Genomic DNA, 18,254 nt, shown 5'->3' with positions numbered 1-18,254 from the left:
GTGCTCTCTTGTATCTGAAATTGGCTCTCAGCCTTGTGTTCCAGAGCTCTTCTTAAACTGGAACGTGGCTGTGAGTGCCTCCTTGCCTGATAAATGGCCCATGGGCTGAGCAGGAAGATCCCTGGATTGCTTGGTTTATAGCAGAAAGAATTCCAGATGCTGCAATGGAGTCCACAATTGAAAGAGATATAATTTATGTCCAAGTTTATGGACCACCTGTGTCACTCAGGTTCTCTACTTTTAGCCATGGCAGTTTCTGCTGGCTTGTAACTTTCCCTAAGTCCAGCAACACTGGCCCTTCCCTGCTTCCGGGCCAGAGTAAACGGCATGTGCTGCCAGACCCTCCTCCCAGCATTATCCTTTTCCTCTGACCAAAACTCTAAGTGTTCTCCTTTAGGAGGAAGCCACCAATCCCCAAAACTTGCACTTATCCACATTCACCTTCTGTTTTTGAACCACAACATAGTGTCTTAGATTGAAAAGCAATCTTCCTACTAACCATTTGGTCAAAGAAGGATTTCAAACCTGCAACAACCATCTATTTAGAATGTAAACTAAAATACAGCATAATAAGGCAGTGGCCCGCAACCATAGATACAGTATATTTGGAGGTGAAGGGATGCTTCCGTTATTCATTCAAATAGCTGGATAAGCCTTCAACTGAAGAAGTTTGTAAAAGTGTTATAAAACAAACCTGAAAATGTTGAAGGAAGTAAAGCCAGAAAATACTGGAATTGTCTAGATCAGGACCCAGGTGGAACAAGTAGGTAACTGGGGCATGACTTTGGGAGGGGGTTGTCTCTTGTTTTTGCTTTTCCCTTGCTCTCCTTTTCCCAGATGTCATAAGTGAACAGTTTAGTTCCACCATAATGTTTCTGTCTTAGAGCCATCTGACCATGAACTGAATCCTCAGAAACCGTGAGCCAAATTAAACCTCTTCTTTAAATTGCAGGTGTCAGATATTTTTGTCCCAGCAATTAGAAAGGTAACCAGTACAATTATATATCCTTTTTTTCTGTATTTACATAATTGCAGTTATGCTGCTTTGTAGCCAGTAGACTGGCAGAGAAAAACCCCACACATGTCTATGTGAGCTGAGATTAGGTCATCAAATTATTTAGCTAAAGTCACAGAAACATATATGAGGCACCAGCTGGAAAAGGTGAGCCAGCCAGCAGGTGCCACTAGAAATTCTAACCCAATCTAGAGCAGCACCAAGAGTCAGCAAAGTCTTGTCTTCTCCTTGGGAAAAAGCAGAGTCAAGACTTAGATATTCCCCACCAGTTTCTCTGTCCACAGCTAAACGGCATCCAGGAAAATATCCCTTTCCTCATAAGTATGCTGAAATAATTTTTCACTCTGAACATAACATTTTAAAAATCCCTCCTTTTCATCCTTCACATTTTTACAACCTCATTTCCTGAGTCATTTTCTCACCAGACTCTTGACATCCTTGGAGGCATGTCCTTTTCAGCTGTGGTATGCATCCTTTTAAAATCTAGCCTACTTCCCATAAGAGATTTTTAAATGAATGGATGAGGGGCTACTTTGACCAGGTGATAAATAGGCAGGAACTGTAGCAGAAACCTGCAAGGTGGTTCATTCATCAACTTTGACACAGTTAGCCCGAGCCAGGGTTTAAAAGTAGTCAGAGCAGACTCCTTTCCACTTGCTAAGTATCGGGTGGGTGATTCCTGTCCTGGAACAAGATGAGGATTTCCACTCCCTCCTCCACCTGCTAATGAAAATCCTTGGATATTACATAGGAAAGAGACATATGAAGGCTGACAGCAGATCAGCTGGGGACTTTAGGCCTGAAGGCAGCCAGTGGGTTTCTGGGTTTCCTTTGTTACCCCGTAAAGCACAGAATAGATGCTGGAGAAGCTGACAACCTGGCCAGAGACACAGACACAGACAAAAAGGAATCCCAGAAAAGCCAGATTTCCCTGGTCAAAAGACAAATCAGCATGCTAAGCAAAAAGATAACTTTTAGATAATAACTGCTCTATTCCAGACAAGAACCATGGAAAAATTCTGTAGCCCCATCCCAGCGCCATCAGTAAAAGCCAAGCAGAGAGCCAAGACTCCCGCCTTGCATAGGTGCAAGGAGACACCCTCCCCTAGCACCCTCTGCTGGCATGGTATTGGTGGAGCTCTGCTAAAACAGGCTGTGCTATTTTTTTTTTTAAATCAAAAATCTTATAATACTATAAAATGTTCTGGATACAATAGAAAAATCACTTATCATACTAAGAACTTGGAAAATCTCAACATGAATGAGAAAAGACAGTCAACAGATACCAATATCAAATGACACAGATGTTAGAATTTATCTAAAAAGAAGTTTAAAGCAGCCATCGTAGATACTCCAGTAAGCAATTAAGAACTTGCATAAAATGAATGATTTATCTCAGCAAAAAAAGTAGAAGTTATGAAGTGCAACCAAATGGAAATTTTGTGCTGAAAAATCTGATAGTCCAAAATTTAAAAAGCTTCATGGATGAACTCAACAGCAAAAAAACAAAAAAGAAGAAGAAGAAGGAGAAGAACAGAGGACACAATCAGTGAAGTTGAAGATGCAACCAGAGGAAAAGAGAGACTAAAGAGTGAAGGAAGAGCTCTAGGGGCCTATTAACTATAGTGAAGGAGCTAACATTTGTGCCATCAAAGTATCAGAGAAAGTGTAGACCTGGAAATGTTATTCAGAAAATAGTTAAAGTGACAATGGCTTAAAAATTGCCAAATTTTACAAAATACATAAACCTACATATTCAAGAAGCTAAATAAACACCAAAGAGGAATAATCCAAAGAAATTCATGCCAAGTCACATTACAGGGAAACTTCTGAAAACCAAAAACATAATTTTCAAGTCCTGGATTCAGAAACCACAGAAGCCAAAAGGCAGTAACACATCCTTTTTCAAGTGCTGAAACAAAAGAACTGTCAACCCAAAAGTCTACACCCAAGGAAATCCTTGGGGGAAAAAGGCTGGTATAGATCTTCTGAGATGAAGGGAAATTAAGAGGCTTTATCACCAGATCTGCCCTAAAGGAATGGCCAAAGGAAGTTCTTGAAACAGAAAAGAACCTGAAACCATCAGGATGGAAAGAAGAACAGCAGAAAAGTAAAAATATGGGTAACTATAATAAATTTTCCTTTTTTTCTTGGGCTTTCTAAATTGTGTTTGAGCAACATTTAAATCACATTATGCTGTGATTTAAATAAGCCATGCATAGATGTGATTCTTAGTGTATGTAGAAGAAATATTTAAGACAATTAAAGAATGTAAATCTTACACACTTCACTCAAACTGGTAAATAACCATTCCAATATATACAATGTAACATTTTAAAACATATCTAAAAATCTGTATAAAGAGATAAACTCAAGAACACTGTAAGTAAATCTAAGGAACATGAAGGCAGAAAAAAGAAAACAAGGTCCAAGAAGAAAACAAAAATTAAAGTGTTAGGTTTAAGCTCTGAACATACCAGTAATGACATTAAATATAAAAGGCCTAAATTCATTAACTAAAATATGTTGACAGAATTAAAAAATATAATCCAACTCCACGTGTCTGTATGCTTAATTCAAATATAATAAGACAGGCAAGTTGAAAGTAAATACATGGAAAAGATGTATAATGAAATCATTAAACAAAAGAAAACATGGACATGAACAGAACTGGAGGTCATTATTCTGTGATTTAAATAAGCCAGGCATAGAAAGACAAGTTCTGAATGGTCTCAGTCATCTCTAGAATGTAAAAAAGTTGGTCTCGTGGAAATTGAGATTGTACTAATGATTACCAGAGGCTGGGAAGAAGTGGAAGGAAGGGAGGGACAGAGAAACGGGGACTAACAAGTACCAAGTTGTAGTTAGGGTAGAGATGTTCTGGTGTTCTTGTACTGTCACAGGCACATAGATGATAATAATGCACTGTGTTTTTTAAAAGCTAGAATAAAGTATTTTGAAGGTTTTGACCATAAATAAATGATAATTGTTGAGGAGATAGATATATTTACCCTAATTTGAACAGTACACAGTGGAAATATGTGTTGAAGCACCACACAGTATGTCATAAATATGTACGATTTCTATGTATCAGTTACTTAAGGTTTTTAAAAGGAAGAATTGGAATTTAAAAAAGAAAAGAGTGGTCATCAGATAAAGTCAACTTCAAATTAAAGTAAATAACAGGGACATGAGACATGGATCATGGACACTACACAGTGATAAACAGTTCAATTCCCTAGGAAGACGTAGCGTTTCTAAAGGACTACACACCAAATGTCAGTAGAAAAATACAAGAATGAAAAACTGATTAATCATTTGACAGTTTCTTTAAAAAAGAAAACATAACGCATCATAAAATTCAGCCATCATATTTCTTAGCACTTATTCCAGAGAGGTAGATATTTATTTCTGCATGAAAACCTACACATGAATATTCATAGCAGCTTTACTTTTAATATCCAGAAATGAAAATAACCAAGGTGTCCCTACATGGATGGACATAGTATGGAATAGAGCAGCATGGAATATTGTTCAGCATTAGAAAAAAAGAAGCTACTGATAAACTCAGCAACTCAGATGGGTCTCAGGCATTGATTTGGTTGGATAAGAAGCCATCCCGAAAGGACACATACTATATATGTTACACCTTACTGCATCTGGTTTTTAGAAGGACACCCTATGTGACTATTTGTCCAACATTGTCAAAATGATAACATTTTAGAGATGTCAAATGGACAGTGGTTGCCAGGGTTTGGGGATAGCTGGGGAAAGAGAGGCAGGTGTCATCTACGGGGAGCACAGGTAGATCTTTGTGTTGACAGCACTGCTCTGCTTCTTGCTGTCGTGGTGGTTACAGGAAGCAGTGCATGATAAGACTATGGAGGTGCTCGCTTCGGCAGGACATACACTAAAATTGGAACGATAAGACTAAGGAATTATATGCACGTTGTGCCCTTGTTAGTTTTCTGGTTTTGCTATTTTTGATACCTGTGCAATGTTACCATGATGAGAAACTGGGTGAGGGGGTACATGGAACATATCTGTAATGTTTTTTTTTAACTTCCAGTAAATAAACCTTTAACAAAATAAGTGAGCTAGGCAAATGAGAGCCCTTCTACATCTGATTAACTTATTTGTCCCTGGCCCTGAGCTGGTAAAACTTCTCCTGGCAGCAGTCTCTTGGTGTCTGTCTCTTTTAAATGGAGTCATCCCAGATGCTGAGGATGCAGATCAAAAGTGACATAGGCCTCCTCTGACATTTTTAGATTAAAACTTCAAATTGGTTATCAGCATTTTAAAATGAAGAGATTTGACATAAACAGGATCTGAGGCTTCATCTGGAAAATCAAAGGTCCTATAAGACAGGACCTGTGCATCCACCTGTTAGAGAGGCCCTGAATGTGGGAGCAGTGTTAGACCCTCACGAGACCCTTCAGGGTGGCACACCCCACCAGGGGAGCCAGAGGCCCATAACATGTCATTATGTTAGGTATTTGTTATCCTTACACCTGGACACTTCACTCACCCTTGCCATTTGTCAGTTTTCAACCAGCTATGTAGATGGTAGCTTTACCAGTTTTATAAAATCCTGGGCACCCCACACACAACAGAAAAAAAACCAAATGTGTTATATATGAACATCTCTTAGGCTGCTTCATAGTACACCAAAATCCACTGACTTACACACTGTCTCCAGCATCATTTTTCTTTCTTTCATTCAACCTGCTTTTCTGGAGACTCTATTTATGTCAGCCCCTCTGCTAGCTCTGGAGATGCAATACAGGATAAATCAGATGATTTCTACCCTTAGTATGTCAAGGTCTGCCATAGTGAAATGGACAGTGTACTGGAGGAACACAGAGGAAGAAACAATAGTTGTGTCTTGGGAAACTGAAAAACGTGATGGAATAGCATATCGTTACTATGTCTCAGCCCTGGAGAGTGAGTATGAGGTAAGAGCAGCCAGAAGAAGAAAGGGAGAAGGGACTTCCTCGCAAAGAAAGCAGCAGAGACCAGACCACAAAGAGCTTCAAAAGCCATGTTAGACAGAGAAATTGTTCCCGGCGGAATGGCAGCACCGACAAAAACACTTCCGTATAGAACCCACAGTTGCATCGAAACTTGAAACATTGAAAGATACTTCTGTCTACCCCTCAAACAGCTCTTCCCTCCTTGTACCGCAGTCCATGGGTATCTATAGAGTTGCTGTCAATAAAGGAGTGCTGTTGCTGGGACACTGATATGAATGGGAAAGGAAGCATTTTCTGAGTTCTTACAGAGTGAAAAAGAGCTAAATGTTACCCTTCAGGCAGTGCCAGGCGACATCCACAGGATGCATGGCACTGAGCTGGGGGGCACAGCTATGCCCACAGTGTCAACCAGGCAGAGAGCCCATCTCCACATCACTTGTCAGGGAAAAGCTTTTGGGCAATTTAGGATATTTATCTAGATCCCTCAATTCACTTGGCAGCGGGAGCAGGCCTGACTTGAGATCCAGGATTTGTCACTTCAATCCAGATCTTTTCTTTTATGATCTGTATTCAGACTTAGCTCAGGCCAGAAGCTGAAATAAATGAGTTAGTGGAGCCAAACAAAGGGGCATAACAAGATCAAAGCTGGACATCTCTCCAAGGTGTGTTTTGAAGTATTTGAGTCCCACCTACTCACAAAACCAGAACAGTTAATAAAAATCAAAATAGGAAAAGTAAACACACCACCTGTGAGGGGACTATACTTAGGTTATAGCAGATGAAACAGAGTACATATGAAGAAATTTTCTCTGAAAGGAAGAAGTATTAAAACTGGAGGAGTCGGAGACGCTAAAGTCCCCTTTCCTATTTGTTTGCTTTTTAAATCAGAAAAGAGATGAAGCAAAAGGTGTGGTACAGCTCTTGCCTACCATGAGTGAGGCCCTGAGTTTGATTCCCCAGCATGTGAGAAGGGGAGGAAGAAAGGGAAAGATTGTCTCTTTATCAAAAGATGGGGTCTCCGTGTTTAAGACTCATTAGCCCGAAGATGGATTTTTTTCCCCATTTATATTTTTCATTAGTAATCACACCCAAATGTTGAACACTAAGTTTTGCTTTAGTGACACAAAAACTTTTATTCCGTGAGCCCAGTGACATTTTCCTGTCTTCAGTCAGCAGCACCATGTTCATGAAATGGCACAGGATCTAAGAACTTAGCGCAGTTTCTATCCTAAAAATCCTCCAAAGTTATGTCATCATGTCAATCAGTGTGTGGTGTTATTTCAGGGAAATTTCTGCTGAGTTAATTGTTTGTAGTATCTTTGGTATGTGAACATGACGACCAGCACATTAGCATTTTCAGCTTGCAATTTTAAGAATATGAAGCCTTATTCCAGGAAGGTCTTTCTGATGGGTCCTTTTATTTCTTCTGCATTTTGTTTTCCAAGAAGACTGCCTTGCTTCCTAAGCCTACCGTTCTTTTCCTACTTGGAACTTGGGGCCATCTGTAAGTCTCAGATGAATAAATTCTCTAATTGTTGTCTTTGGGGGCGGGTACCAAGGATCAAATTTAGGGCCTTGTGCTTGTGAACTAAATCTCCAGCCCCTCTAATTGTTGTCTTATTTGGCATAAGCTCTAAAACCTGCTAGGTCTTTAGGTAAAAAGATGAGGAGGCAATGTTGCCTCACATGATTTCAAATATTTTAAGTGCTCTTATTCAGTATAAAGAACTTTACTAGACACATTCAACAAAAAATGGCAAACTAGTTACCATCAGAATTGACAGCTTTTACCTGAATTTGTTAGGGAGGGAAAGGATTAATCGATTTTGTTACTTTTTAAAAACTTTTAATCTCAGCTTTAATTTTCTGTCATATATTTTTTGTAACTCAACACGGAAAGGATGTTTTAATGGTTATAATAATTGACAATAATAATAAGTGCTTAGCTTCATTTTGCTTGAAAAAGTGGAACAAGTTATTAAAATACATAATAATTTTGAAACTTTATTAAATAAATGTATAATTTTGTCTTTGGAAAACTGAAATAAAAAGAATAGTCACTATGCTGAGGCCAGGGTAAAGGGTCATCCCCTAGGTCACACACACACACACACACACACACACACACCAGTTAGTGGAACCATCTAGATAAACATGGTGCTGGGTAATTCTCTTGATCTCACAGCTGCCAGCAGAATTTCTCCAGGCAAATCTGTGACATCCTTTACATGTTCCCGGGCTACACCCTCTCCACCCAGACCAATGACACAGAAGTACCTGATGCTCCTCCACGGGCCACGGGGCTATGTCCCAATACATGTATTAAACATTGAAAACATCATAAATTGAAAATGTATTTAGCCAAGACGTACACATGTAATCCCAGCATTATAAGAAGATGGAGCAAGAGGATCACAAGTTCAAGCCCAGCATGGGGTAACTTGGTGACATAGTGAGGACCCCATCTCAAAAGTAAAAACAAAAAGAGCTGGGGATGTAGCTTAGTGCAAAGGTCTTGAGTTCAGTCCCCTGTACTAAAAGAAGAAAAGAGAGAAAGAGAAAAAGGAAAGGAAGAGGGAGAGAAGGAGGAAGACAAGGGGAGAGAAGGGAAGGAAGGAGAGAAAGGAAAGGAAAAAATAAAAAGGAAGGAAAGGGGTGGGAGAAAGAATAGAAAAGAGAAAAGAAAAAAGGGAAAGAAAGAAAAGGAAGAAGTATTTAATGTAATGCACCTAACCTACCAACATCTCAGCACACTATGATTACATGCCTGACCGTGAGCTGCCACAGCCCAGCACGACCAAAGAGGAGTGGATTACATATCACTAGCTCAGAGAAAGATCCAAATTCAAAATCTGCCTTCTCTGTAATGAATGCATATGACTTTTGCACTATCATAAAGTCAAAAAATCTGAAGGCAAATCATGGTAAATTAGGACTGTATTTTAGCCCTGACCCCTGAGATTCCATGAGCCTCTCAACCCTTACAAGTAAAGCATGAAAAAGTATCTAAATTCTTGGCGCTCTCAGCTGTTTTAAATACAAATAATATGCCAATAAAACTGTCATTTTAAGTCAGTTTCCTAATTTAAGGAAGAAAATAGGTGGATAAGTCTCTCCTGCAAATCTAATTCAAGGGAGACTCGGTCACCTTGGACTGGAGCACTTCATTACTATAGAGCAGCAGTTGTTAAAGGAAAGCAGCCTGGTAATTGTCCAATGGACATTTTTCCCAGAAATTAAAGTCCTACTTTCTAAAAGACAGTTACTTTGTGGTGCAAATCAAAACGAATTATGTACACACACACACACACACACACACACAATCACTGCCTTACCTGGGTACACACAGAAGCAGCTTGACATGTTCCTCATGTGAATTTAAGCAGGGAGAATATACTAATCAAAGCCATCATCCTTTCTGTAAAACTAATCAAAATGTTCTTCATCTTACTTTCCTGGCCTTCAGTTAATGTCATCCCAGAGTGTAGCAGGGAGATTCATCTCTTTCCTAGGTGTCTGTACTCACCATTCTTTTAACAAGAAAATCTTTGGGCCGTGTGTCATTTGCTTTTCTTCATATTATTTTTCCTTATATTTTGGTGGCCTTTCAAAAACTATTAATCTGGATTCCCAGATATTCATATTTGACCAGAACCCAATATTTTATTTTAATTTGCCATAATTACTATCATCGTCATCAGCATCATCATCATTATTCCACTGATAGTAGCAATCTCCATTCAGCCAACAGGAAAATGGATTTTTATTCATAAGAGAAGAACAGAAATATCACAGTCCCTGAGTACTAACTATCCCTTCCCCTCCTATCTCAAGTTCCTGGATTCCTCCCTCAATACTTGCCTCAGATGATAGGCAGGGGAAGAAATTGCTCCCACTCAGGCACCCCACGAACCTGATACTGGAGAATCCTGGCATGTGTATAGACCATGGCATTGGTAAGAAGAGACGAGAGCCTCTGGGGAAGAATACATTCAAACCCTAGTTTCTTCTAACCATGCTGTTCAGAAAGGTGCTTTTGCTGCCAGAGTTCCTACAAGATCACTTTTTTTCTTGTAGTTTTCACAGCAGAAGCAAGACTGTAAGGTTTGCCCTCCACCCAGCCCCCAGCCCCAGGATTTACAGGAGTCTGTCCTGGGGCAGCGCATTTGTCAGAGATTTAAAGAATGGGTGAAGAGGGTCTTTTACCTTGTCCAGCCTGCTTTGCACCTGAAACCATAAACCTTAATGAGCCCTGCCTTGCTCTAATGTTCAGCCTTATGGAAGCCCTGGTCACAGTTTAAAGCAATGCAGGTTTTTGCTGACTCAACATAAAAAAGTGACCAGCAATTTTTTGGGTTTAGCGCTTGACCTCAAGAGAGCACATTCAAGTGTATTGCAATTCATTTAATAAAGGAGTTGGAAGATGTTGAAAATAATGTGAGTACTCAGATTTTCTCTTTGACTTAAATGCTCTTTGGGTTATGTGCTATTTGAATTTTTGTGGTTAATGATTTACCCTTGGAAGGCATTGATTGGCTTTTCCTATTGTTTCTCGGTTATGTAAGGAGTTTATGGTGAATTTCAATATGGATATATAAAAGTGTCTGTGAAAGATCTCTAGTTCTTTACTAAAGACTCAAAGGAAGGTTATTTACACACAAGGCCAATCCCAGTGATGACTGCAGCACTAGACTCTACCAGTGGAAGAAGGAAGAAATAGACTTGAATTCTAACAGCCCCAAAATGGGGAGCCTTCCAGCAGGCATGAAAACTGTCCCTTCCTGACATCAGGCTACATTTTCCTCTGGAGCAAAAATGAAGCAAACTGTCAGTTTGACACTTTGCAAACAATTTCCAGCTTTCTGGATTTCTCCCATGTATGTGTAGATGCCTGGATTAGGGGATGGATGCATTTAAAAAGCCATTCCCAGAAGCAGCAGTGACACAGAAACAGCCACTTGGATTCAACAACACCCTGCCATCTAAAGTGGCCACACACTTTAGAACCAGTGCCCAGCTCCCACGGAGAACCAACTTCCATCCTTAGTTTTATTTCTGTGTCTGGTTCATTTTGCTCAACCATCGGGCTGCCTTTGATCTTGATGACCACTCCCAGAGTCCAGGTCCTGGCTGAAGGACATGCAATTTGCGCCTCCCCTTCCCTTCCCTCCGGGTGGCAGCCTGTGGGGGCCTTCCTGTTTGCTCACTTGGCTTTCCTTCCCTTCTTCCTTTCCCTGCCTGGCAGCACCACGGTCCAGCAGACCAACTGCAGGGGCTCCGTGCCATCTAGCAAGGGCAGTAGCAGCGGCAGCAGCAGCAGCAGTAGCAGCTCTTCCAGCGACTCAGAGAGCAGCTCAGGATCCGACTCAGAGACTGAGAGCAGCTCCAGCGAGAGCGAGGGCAGCAAGCCGCCCCACTACTCCAGCCCTGAGGTAAGCACTGTGCCTGCCCTGTGGGCTTGTGGCCAGGAAGTCCCCTCTTCTGGCTCTCATCCCTGTACCTACTTACCCTCCTGCACCCCCGAACTCAGGCAAGACAAAGGAGCCTTTGAGACTTGGGGCTCCTCACTTGCTCCACTATGACCCCTCCTCGCATTCCCCTAATGACTCTGCTTCCTTTAAAGTCCAAAGCATCATTTTTCACTGTCCAAAAATCTCTGTGTGACTTCTAGAAATTTCCAAGTGTGCTGTAAATATCACTAACAGGAAACAACCTATGGAAAGGTCTCCCTGGGGGTCAGTGAGGCAGTAACCAGAAAGGGAAGTTCACCACCTGGGAAGTGTGACCACACATAAATCACGAGTGGAGTTTTATGGATTAGACATGCTTAGAATCCTACCTTTTCACAGCTTGTCGTGGATCAGGACAGGGGCCATAAATATTAACAAAACCTGCTTAACTGTGTTTGCTTTGTGAAAACAGAAAGGGGGAAATTAGCATCCACCTGCAAGTAATAATGAAACCTTTTACAGCGATGAGCAGTATCTATGGGGAAGATTTAGGTGACTCATATAAAATTATTATAAGGCACCAATAAAAAAACCTTTGCTGTTTCTACCTGAAAGCTAAAAGGGGTGAAATAAATAGTAATACAGAACAGAAGGATTCCCAGGTGAGGGTTGGGAACAAACTTCTCAAATCTTTGGATCCATAGGGGTAGCTATGGTTTCTTAAAGTAGGAATATAATGAAGCTTCTTCCTGAGTGTTTAAACAATTGACATCAACATGAATTGTGGGGTTTAATCTTTTACTTACAATCCTCTATACTATTTTTGGGTTCAGGTTCCTAAATAGGCTCTGATGTAAAAATCAAACCCTCATGCAAGCAAGTCATGACAGGGAGTGACTTACAGGGTGACCCTAGACACTTTCACACCTGAAGTGGTGATCACATGGTGAACTCTCATCTCAGATTCACAGAATACCTCTTCCTTTCCCTGGAGATATTTTATTTCTCATTCTCCCTTCCACTGCAACACCTTTCCACTTTACAGCTCTCCGTTCATCTTGGAATAAGCCATGTTTTTGTCATTATCTCTCCTTTGCATGAAGCTCTTGTCTCTCTGTCCATTTATCTAAATCTGCCCACCTCTCTACATAAGGTGAAGGCCCTAAGCAACCTGAGGCTATAGCCATATAGCTTATGGTAACCCTGGCTTCTCCCAGAAACTAAACTTATTCCTGTCTCAGTTTCATTCATCATTCACTTATTCCATGTTTATTCAACGAATACTTATTGGGCATCTGCCACAGACACAGCACGTGGCTCTGGAACAAGCCATTATGCGACAGAAAATGCCCCCTGTCTTCTTGGAGCTAACATCTAATGAAACAGAACAATACAGGAGTTCAACAGAATAGAGGAAAAGAGGTACACTTTTATAAAGTCTGTCTTATGCTACAGTTTGTTAAGGAATTCCAGAAGAGTTATCTTTAATAAGTAGCTATGGCCCAGAGACAGTTAATAAAAAGTGTTAGTGTCTGTGAAGCCCAACTTGACTAGGCTACTCTTTGTGCCTTACAAGTTAAATTCATGAGTGTTGACTCTTCTTTTCACACTGAAAGGAGAATCCTAAAGCCCCTGAATGGGCTGCAACCTCACACTGCCAGACAGCAATACAGTTATAAAGCACTTAAAGCAAGTTCTTTCTATAAATTCACTGTGATCATTAGAAAGCTTAGGGAGCTGTGTACCCCAGCGGGGGAAGGAAGAAGGCACTTGTCATTTCTTGCAGCAGCTGTCAGAAGCCCTCACTAAGGACAAGGAACACAGGTCTGCTAAAGGAACCTAGAAGTTTGAGCTCCCTGAGGCCTGGCAAAGATTCCACTTGCTTGCTTCTCTCTGCAGAGTGGCAGGTGATGATAGCCACACTGTGCCTTGTTCCTTTCTGCTGGGAAGGGATGTGCTGTTGGAATAAAAGCAAGTTTCTTTTTAACATCTCCCCCAAGGTTAGCACAGATACACATGAGGGCACCTCCACATCTCTCCCCAAGCCCTGACACATGCTTAACTGTTCTCAGCCTCATTCTTACTTTCACATGGGCTTTGTCTCATGAGCTTTCTTGGCCTTGTGCACTCTCTCAGCTGGCACATTGACACCAGTGCATGGGACTCACTTGCCCAGGGTTGCTTGAGCTACTAAAAATATATAAAGCCTGGTGACATCATTTTGAGTCCTGGGATAAAGTTGACCCCATTTCTTTGCATAAGGCATCTCCCAGCTCTAAATATTACTCATGCAAATGCTTTCCATTGTGGTACTGACCAAATGGATCTGACTGAGGCAAACTTTCTCCCTGGAATATATGAAGTAAAAGCACATTTTGTAAAATGCTTCTGCAGTACTTTCTTTAAAATGAGCAGAAATATGATGCAAGCTGTTCATTGATGCAAAAAAGCCTCTGTTGATTAGGCACCTCTAGGGTACATGGCAGTGGGTGCTATGAAAGATATACAGATGAAGCAGGGACATGACAGGAAGCTTGTACCTGAATCAGAGGGAAAATTAATCAGGGAACAGAGTTGTGGCTGAATATGTAAAGCAGCAAGCCAGGAAACCAAAACACCAGGCAGAAGCCCCATGAAAGTTCCACAAGAGAGTTGTCCCTACTAGCACATGCTGGTAGGCTAGAGCCTGGGGCCCTGAGTTCCCCCTGTGTATTACTGCTTAACTCTCCATCATTTCAGCTTCCTTGGCTACAACTGTCTTCTCCCCAGAATGGCAGCTATTGCTTCCCTGCCTAATCTGTGTGATGGTTGTGGGAAACAGTGACAGCTCACTCATTATGAGCAGCACCATAGTAATTGGCCTCCTAACCAAGTGCAGATACTCTGAAGGATACACAAGAGACAGAGAGCCTTGGCCTGAAGGAAGAGTTGGGCTTTGTTGAAGACACAGAACTATGCACATGAAATAAATACAAAAATCAGAAGATTCTACTATTGAGTATATACAGGTATTGTTTGGAGGGCTCAAAAATCAAGTCCCATGATACCATTTTAGTTTGAAGATGATCATTCCTCAAAGGAATGGGTCCTCCTTTCCCAAGACTACACTAGAAAATAGTGGGATGTAAGGGGTAAGGGGAATATGTTAGCCTCACACAAAGCTTTTAGGCATGGACAAAGCAAACAAATACTTTGCCAGAATGAAACACTTGTAGCCTCTAGTTTACTTCCTAATAGTTTACTTCATTCCATCTGAACCCTTCTGAGCCTGGCCTTTATTGTCCATATTCCTATCAGCATTCTGGGATTCTGAGCTCCAACCAGAGTCACCCATCAGGCTCTGCTTACATTATTCTAGGGCTTCCCCAGCCCACATCACCAAACCTCCCAAATCTTCCCATAAACCAGTTCCAAACCACAAGGTCAGGCATACTTACATCAACAACCTCATATCTCTGGTGCCAATTTTCTGTGTTGGCTTTTTGTCACTGATACACAATACCTGGCACCCACAACTTAAAGAAGAAAAATTTACTTTCGCTCAGGATTTCAGAGGTTTCAGTCCATGCTTAGCTGGCACTAAGGCAGAAACATCATGGTGGCGCAAAGTTGCTTCACCTATGACATCCAGGAAGCAGAGAGCAGGAAAGAGCCAGAAGGAAGGGGTCAGGAACCAGACATGGTCCCCAAGGTCACACCTCTGTCACCCACCCAAATACATCAACCAGTGTGCTTTACTGATCTCCTAGGCATCTCCAGAGCCAGTGAAGTTAACAGTCAAGATTAACTATCACAGGAGGCAACAGTGCCCAAAATCTGGTCTTTACAGCTAAATAAGCACAGGTTAGTCTTGGTGGGGCCTGGAAGCACTGCAGCTTTGGTCATGTCACTTAACCTGTCTGATCCTCAACTACAGATTAGGGGAGCTAATATTTATCTGTAAAGATTCAAATAGATAACTTGTGTAAAGTGGGAGGCATATTATAGCTGTCCCAGCAATGAGAAATGATCACCAGATGATAGCCCTTGAATGTCAGCATGGGAAATTTAGGTTTCATTGGAGAGGTAATAGGAGGTTATTGTAGATCCTTGGGAAAGGGAGTGTGGTTTGGTGATGTGTTGAAAGTGGTACTCCAGCCTGATTTGTTCAGCTGTGAAGTGCAATAAAAAAAAAAAAATGACCCTAAAGCACATCAGGCAACAGGACCATACTAAATGTATTAAATTCTACTCTTCACCATTAATGCTTCCACTTGGAAGTTACAGTGAGACTCTTCCCATATGCAGCTATTTGGGGGCTCTATATTGTCTTCTTTGTTCTTTCCCATGCAAGGTGTGAGCCATAGCATGCTCTAGAGGGAGGCACAGCTGGTTTTAAACACGGTGGCAGGTGGCTGAATTCTGTGCTGTGTGCCAGGCATACAAGCTCTCTTTCTGATATGTACACCCTTCTGCATTAAAACACTTCTGCTCTGGTTTACACTGGGTCCCATTTACCTGGGGATGCTGAAGCAGAACAGACAGCTTTGATCTCCAGTGCTCACATCTGGGGAAAATGGAGGCAGGTGACACTAAATTAGAAGCCACCAAATTAGCTTTCGGTCATGTTCAGCTAATGTCAGGCCAGAGGAGGGCGCCCCCTTTGGCAAGAAGCGGTCTGTGTTGCTGTCTGGCTTCTTCTGATGTAACATCTTTCTCTGGAGAGGCCAATATAAAGCAAGAGCTTACATCTAACAACTCAAAGGTGCAAAGATGATACAGGCTAAGCCTTCCTAATCTAATACCCTAAAATCTGAAATTCTCCAAAATCTGAAACTTTTTGAGCACTGACACGAGGCCACAAGTGGAAAATACCATGCTGTGAGGCCTTGATCCACACATAATCATTACGAATAATGTATAAAATTACCTTCAGGTGAAGTAAGATATGTATGAAACATAAATGAATTTTGTGTTTAGACTTTGATCCCATCCCTGTTATCTCATTATATATGTGCAAATATTCCAAAAAATTTTTAAATCCAAAACTCTTTTCATTCCAAACATTTTGGATAAGGGGGGCTTGACTAGTATATCTTTTTGTTCCTCTGCATCTTATTTTGGATTTTGGTGGCATGAAAACAAAGCAAAAAAAAAAAATCAAATCAAAAGACCAAACTCCTTTTCAGGTATGGTGGTGCACACCTGCAATCTGAGCTTTTGGGAGGGTAATGCAGGAGGAGTGCCCTGAGTTTGAGGCCAGGTTGGGCTATGTAGTGAGTTCAAGGCCAGCCTGAATTACATAGTGAGACCCCTCCCACACCTATGTCTTAAAATAAAGCTGTTCCGTTCTCAAAGCCCCCAGTAAAGGTACATTACATCCTCTTCCTTATCTCCACTGAACTTTTCTTGCCCCCACCAAGTCACTGGGCACCCAATGCTGGTCAGTCTCATCATGGATGAGATCCATAGCCCGTGCCTGTGTGGCCAGTTCCTGCTGGCCCCTGCACCTCCTCTCATTCTGTCAGGGACTCCCCATTTTTCTGGGCTAAGCCCCTGACCCCCTGTATCTCAAGCACAGCCATCTGCACACAAATTTGCGGGGAGAGGCATATGAAAGGAAAAATACATCATCACCTCCATCCCTTAGAATGTTTCTCCCATTTCACATCAATTGACAAATTGCAGATACACTGGCAAAAGTTCTGCACTTCTCAATTCAGACATTTGCTAACTAATAATCCTAATGCTGTGAAAATTGACTTGTATTAGGGGGTCTTAGTTCTCAAGCTCCATTGAACACAAATCCTTAGAAACTCAACTCAGAACTCTGGATCTCTCCCAAGGGGGAGGGGATGCAGCCACACAACGTCTCCTATCCTGTTTCCAGGTGTTCCTGGCACCATGCCCTCCCAGAGCTTACCTTGGGCTAGAGTTTAAACGCTGTGTGATCTGCTGTGTTCTCTCTAAATCACCAATTCCGCTTCCCAGAGCCATCACCTGGGTGGCTGAATGTTTTTGGCAGAGTGCGACAGGGACAGGTTCAGGATGCACAAACCAAGCGGCCTGCCAAAGTGCACTGGAATGTACACACATCCCTGTGAGAGGGGAGGGAATTCTCACAGCTAAGCCAGGCACAGGATTGCCTCTCCTGTCAAATAACTGCATCATCCTTGCCTTCACCACATAAGTTATTCTTTGAGGTGGAAGGTTCTCAGATTTCTCTCAGGGTTAAGTCTCACCAAAAAGGGGGGCACTTTAAGGTCTGTCGTTCCCCAGTTAAATATCATGGAATCTCCAATGTATGTGCATATGTGTAATTATACATATAGACACATGCTTGAAAGCGCTCCTTTTCTGGACTTGTGATGGGACATTAAGTGCCAGAGGCAGTAAGGGCACACACAGAGCCCTCCTGGTCCCCAGACCTCTTAGTCCCCAACTGCATCCAGCTCTACCTACATTTTAGCTCCTGCGCCCAGAGGAGAACGCCCATATGAGAATGGCTGGGTCCTTTTGAGTGAGTCTAGTAAAAGCTGTTTGGTTTCTCGGGGGTTCTGTCTCTGCTTTCAGGCCGAACCAGCATCCTCCAACAAGTGGCAGCTGGATAAATGGCTCAACAAAGTCAACCCCCACAAGCCGCCCCTGCTGACCCAGAGTGACGGGCCCGGGCCTGAGGGTGCACAGTACTACCCGGTGGGGAAGGAGGACGCGCAGGACTGCGGGAAGCTGCCGGAAGCGGGCCCGGCCGTGCTGCGCGACAAGGACGTCAAGGGTGCCTGCAAGGAGGAGCAGAGGCCACGGACAGCCAACAAGGCCCCGGGCAGCAAGGCGGCC

General features: G+C 42.1%; 1 protein-coding gene across 1 annotated transcript in view; it reads left to right on the top strand.

The window, feature by feature from the left end:
* The window catches only part of Aff3 (AF4/FMR2 family member 3), a 399,929-nt gene that overhangs the window by 339,336 nt on the left and 42,339 nt on the right, over window positions 1-18,254 (top strand). Inside the window, exons 12-13 of the mRNA XM_033761487.1 lie at window positions 11,234-11,420; window positions 17,991-18,251. Coding sequence (XP_033617378.1) covers window positions 11,234-11,420; window positions 17,991-18,251 — 448 coding nt within the window. The remainder of the gene's footprint in view (window positions 1-11,233; window positions 11,421-17,990; window positions 18,252-18,254) is intronic.

This window comes from Fukomys damarensis, unplaced genomic scaffold (assembly GCF_012274545.1).
Source record: "Fukomys damarensis isolate Sample0158 unplaced genomic scaffold, DMR_v1.0_HiC HiC_scaffold_9, whole genome shotgun sequence".
NCBI classification, from domain to species: Eukaryota; Metazoa; Chordata; class Mammalia; order Rodentia; family Bathyergidae; genus Fukomys; species Fukomys damarensis.
The sequence above is the reverse complement of the archived record's forward strand: the minus strand, read 5'-3'. Positions and strand labels throughout refer to the sequence as shown.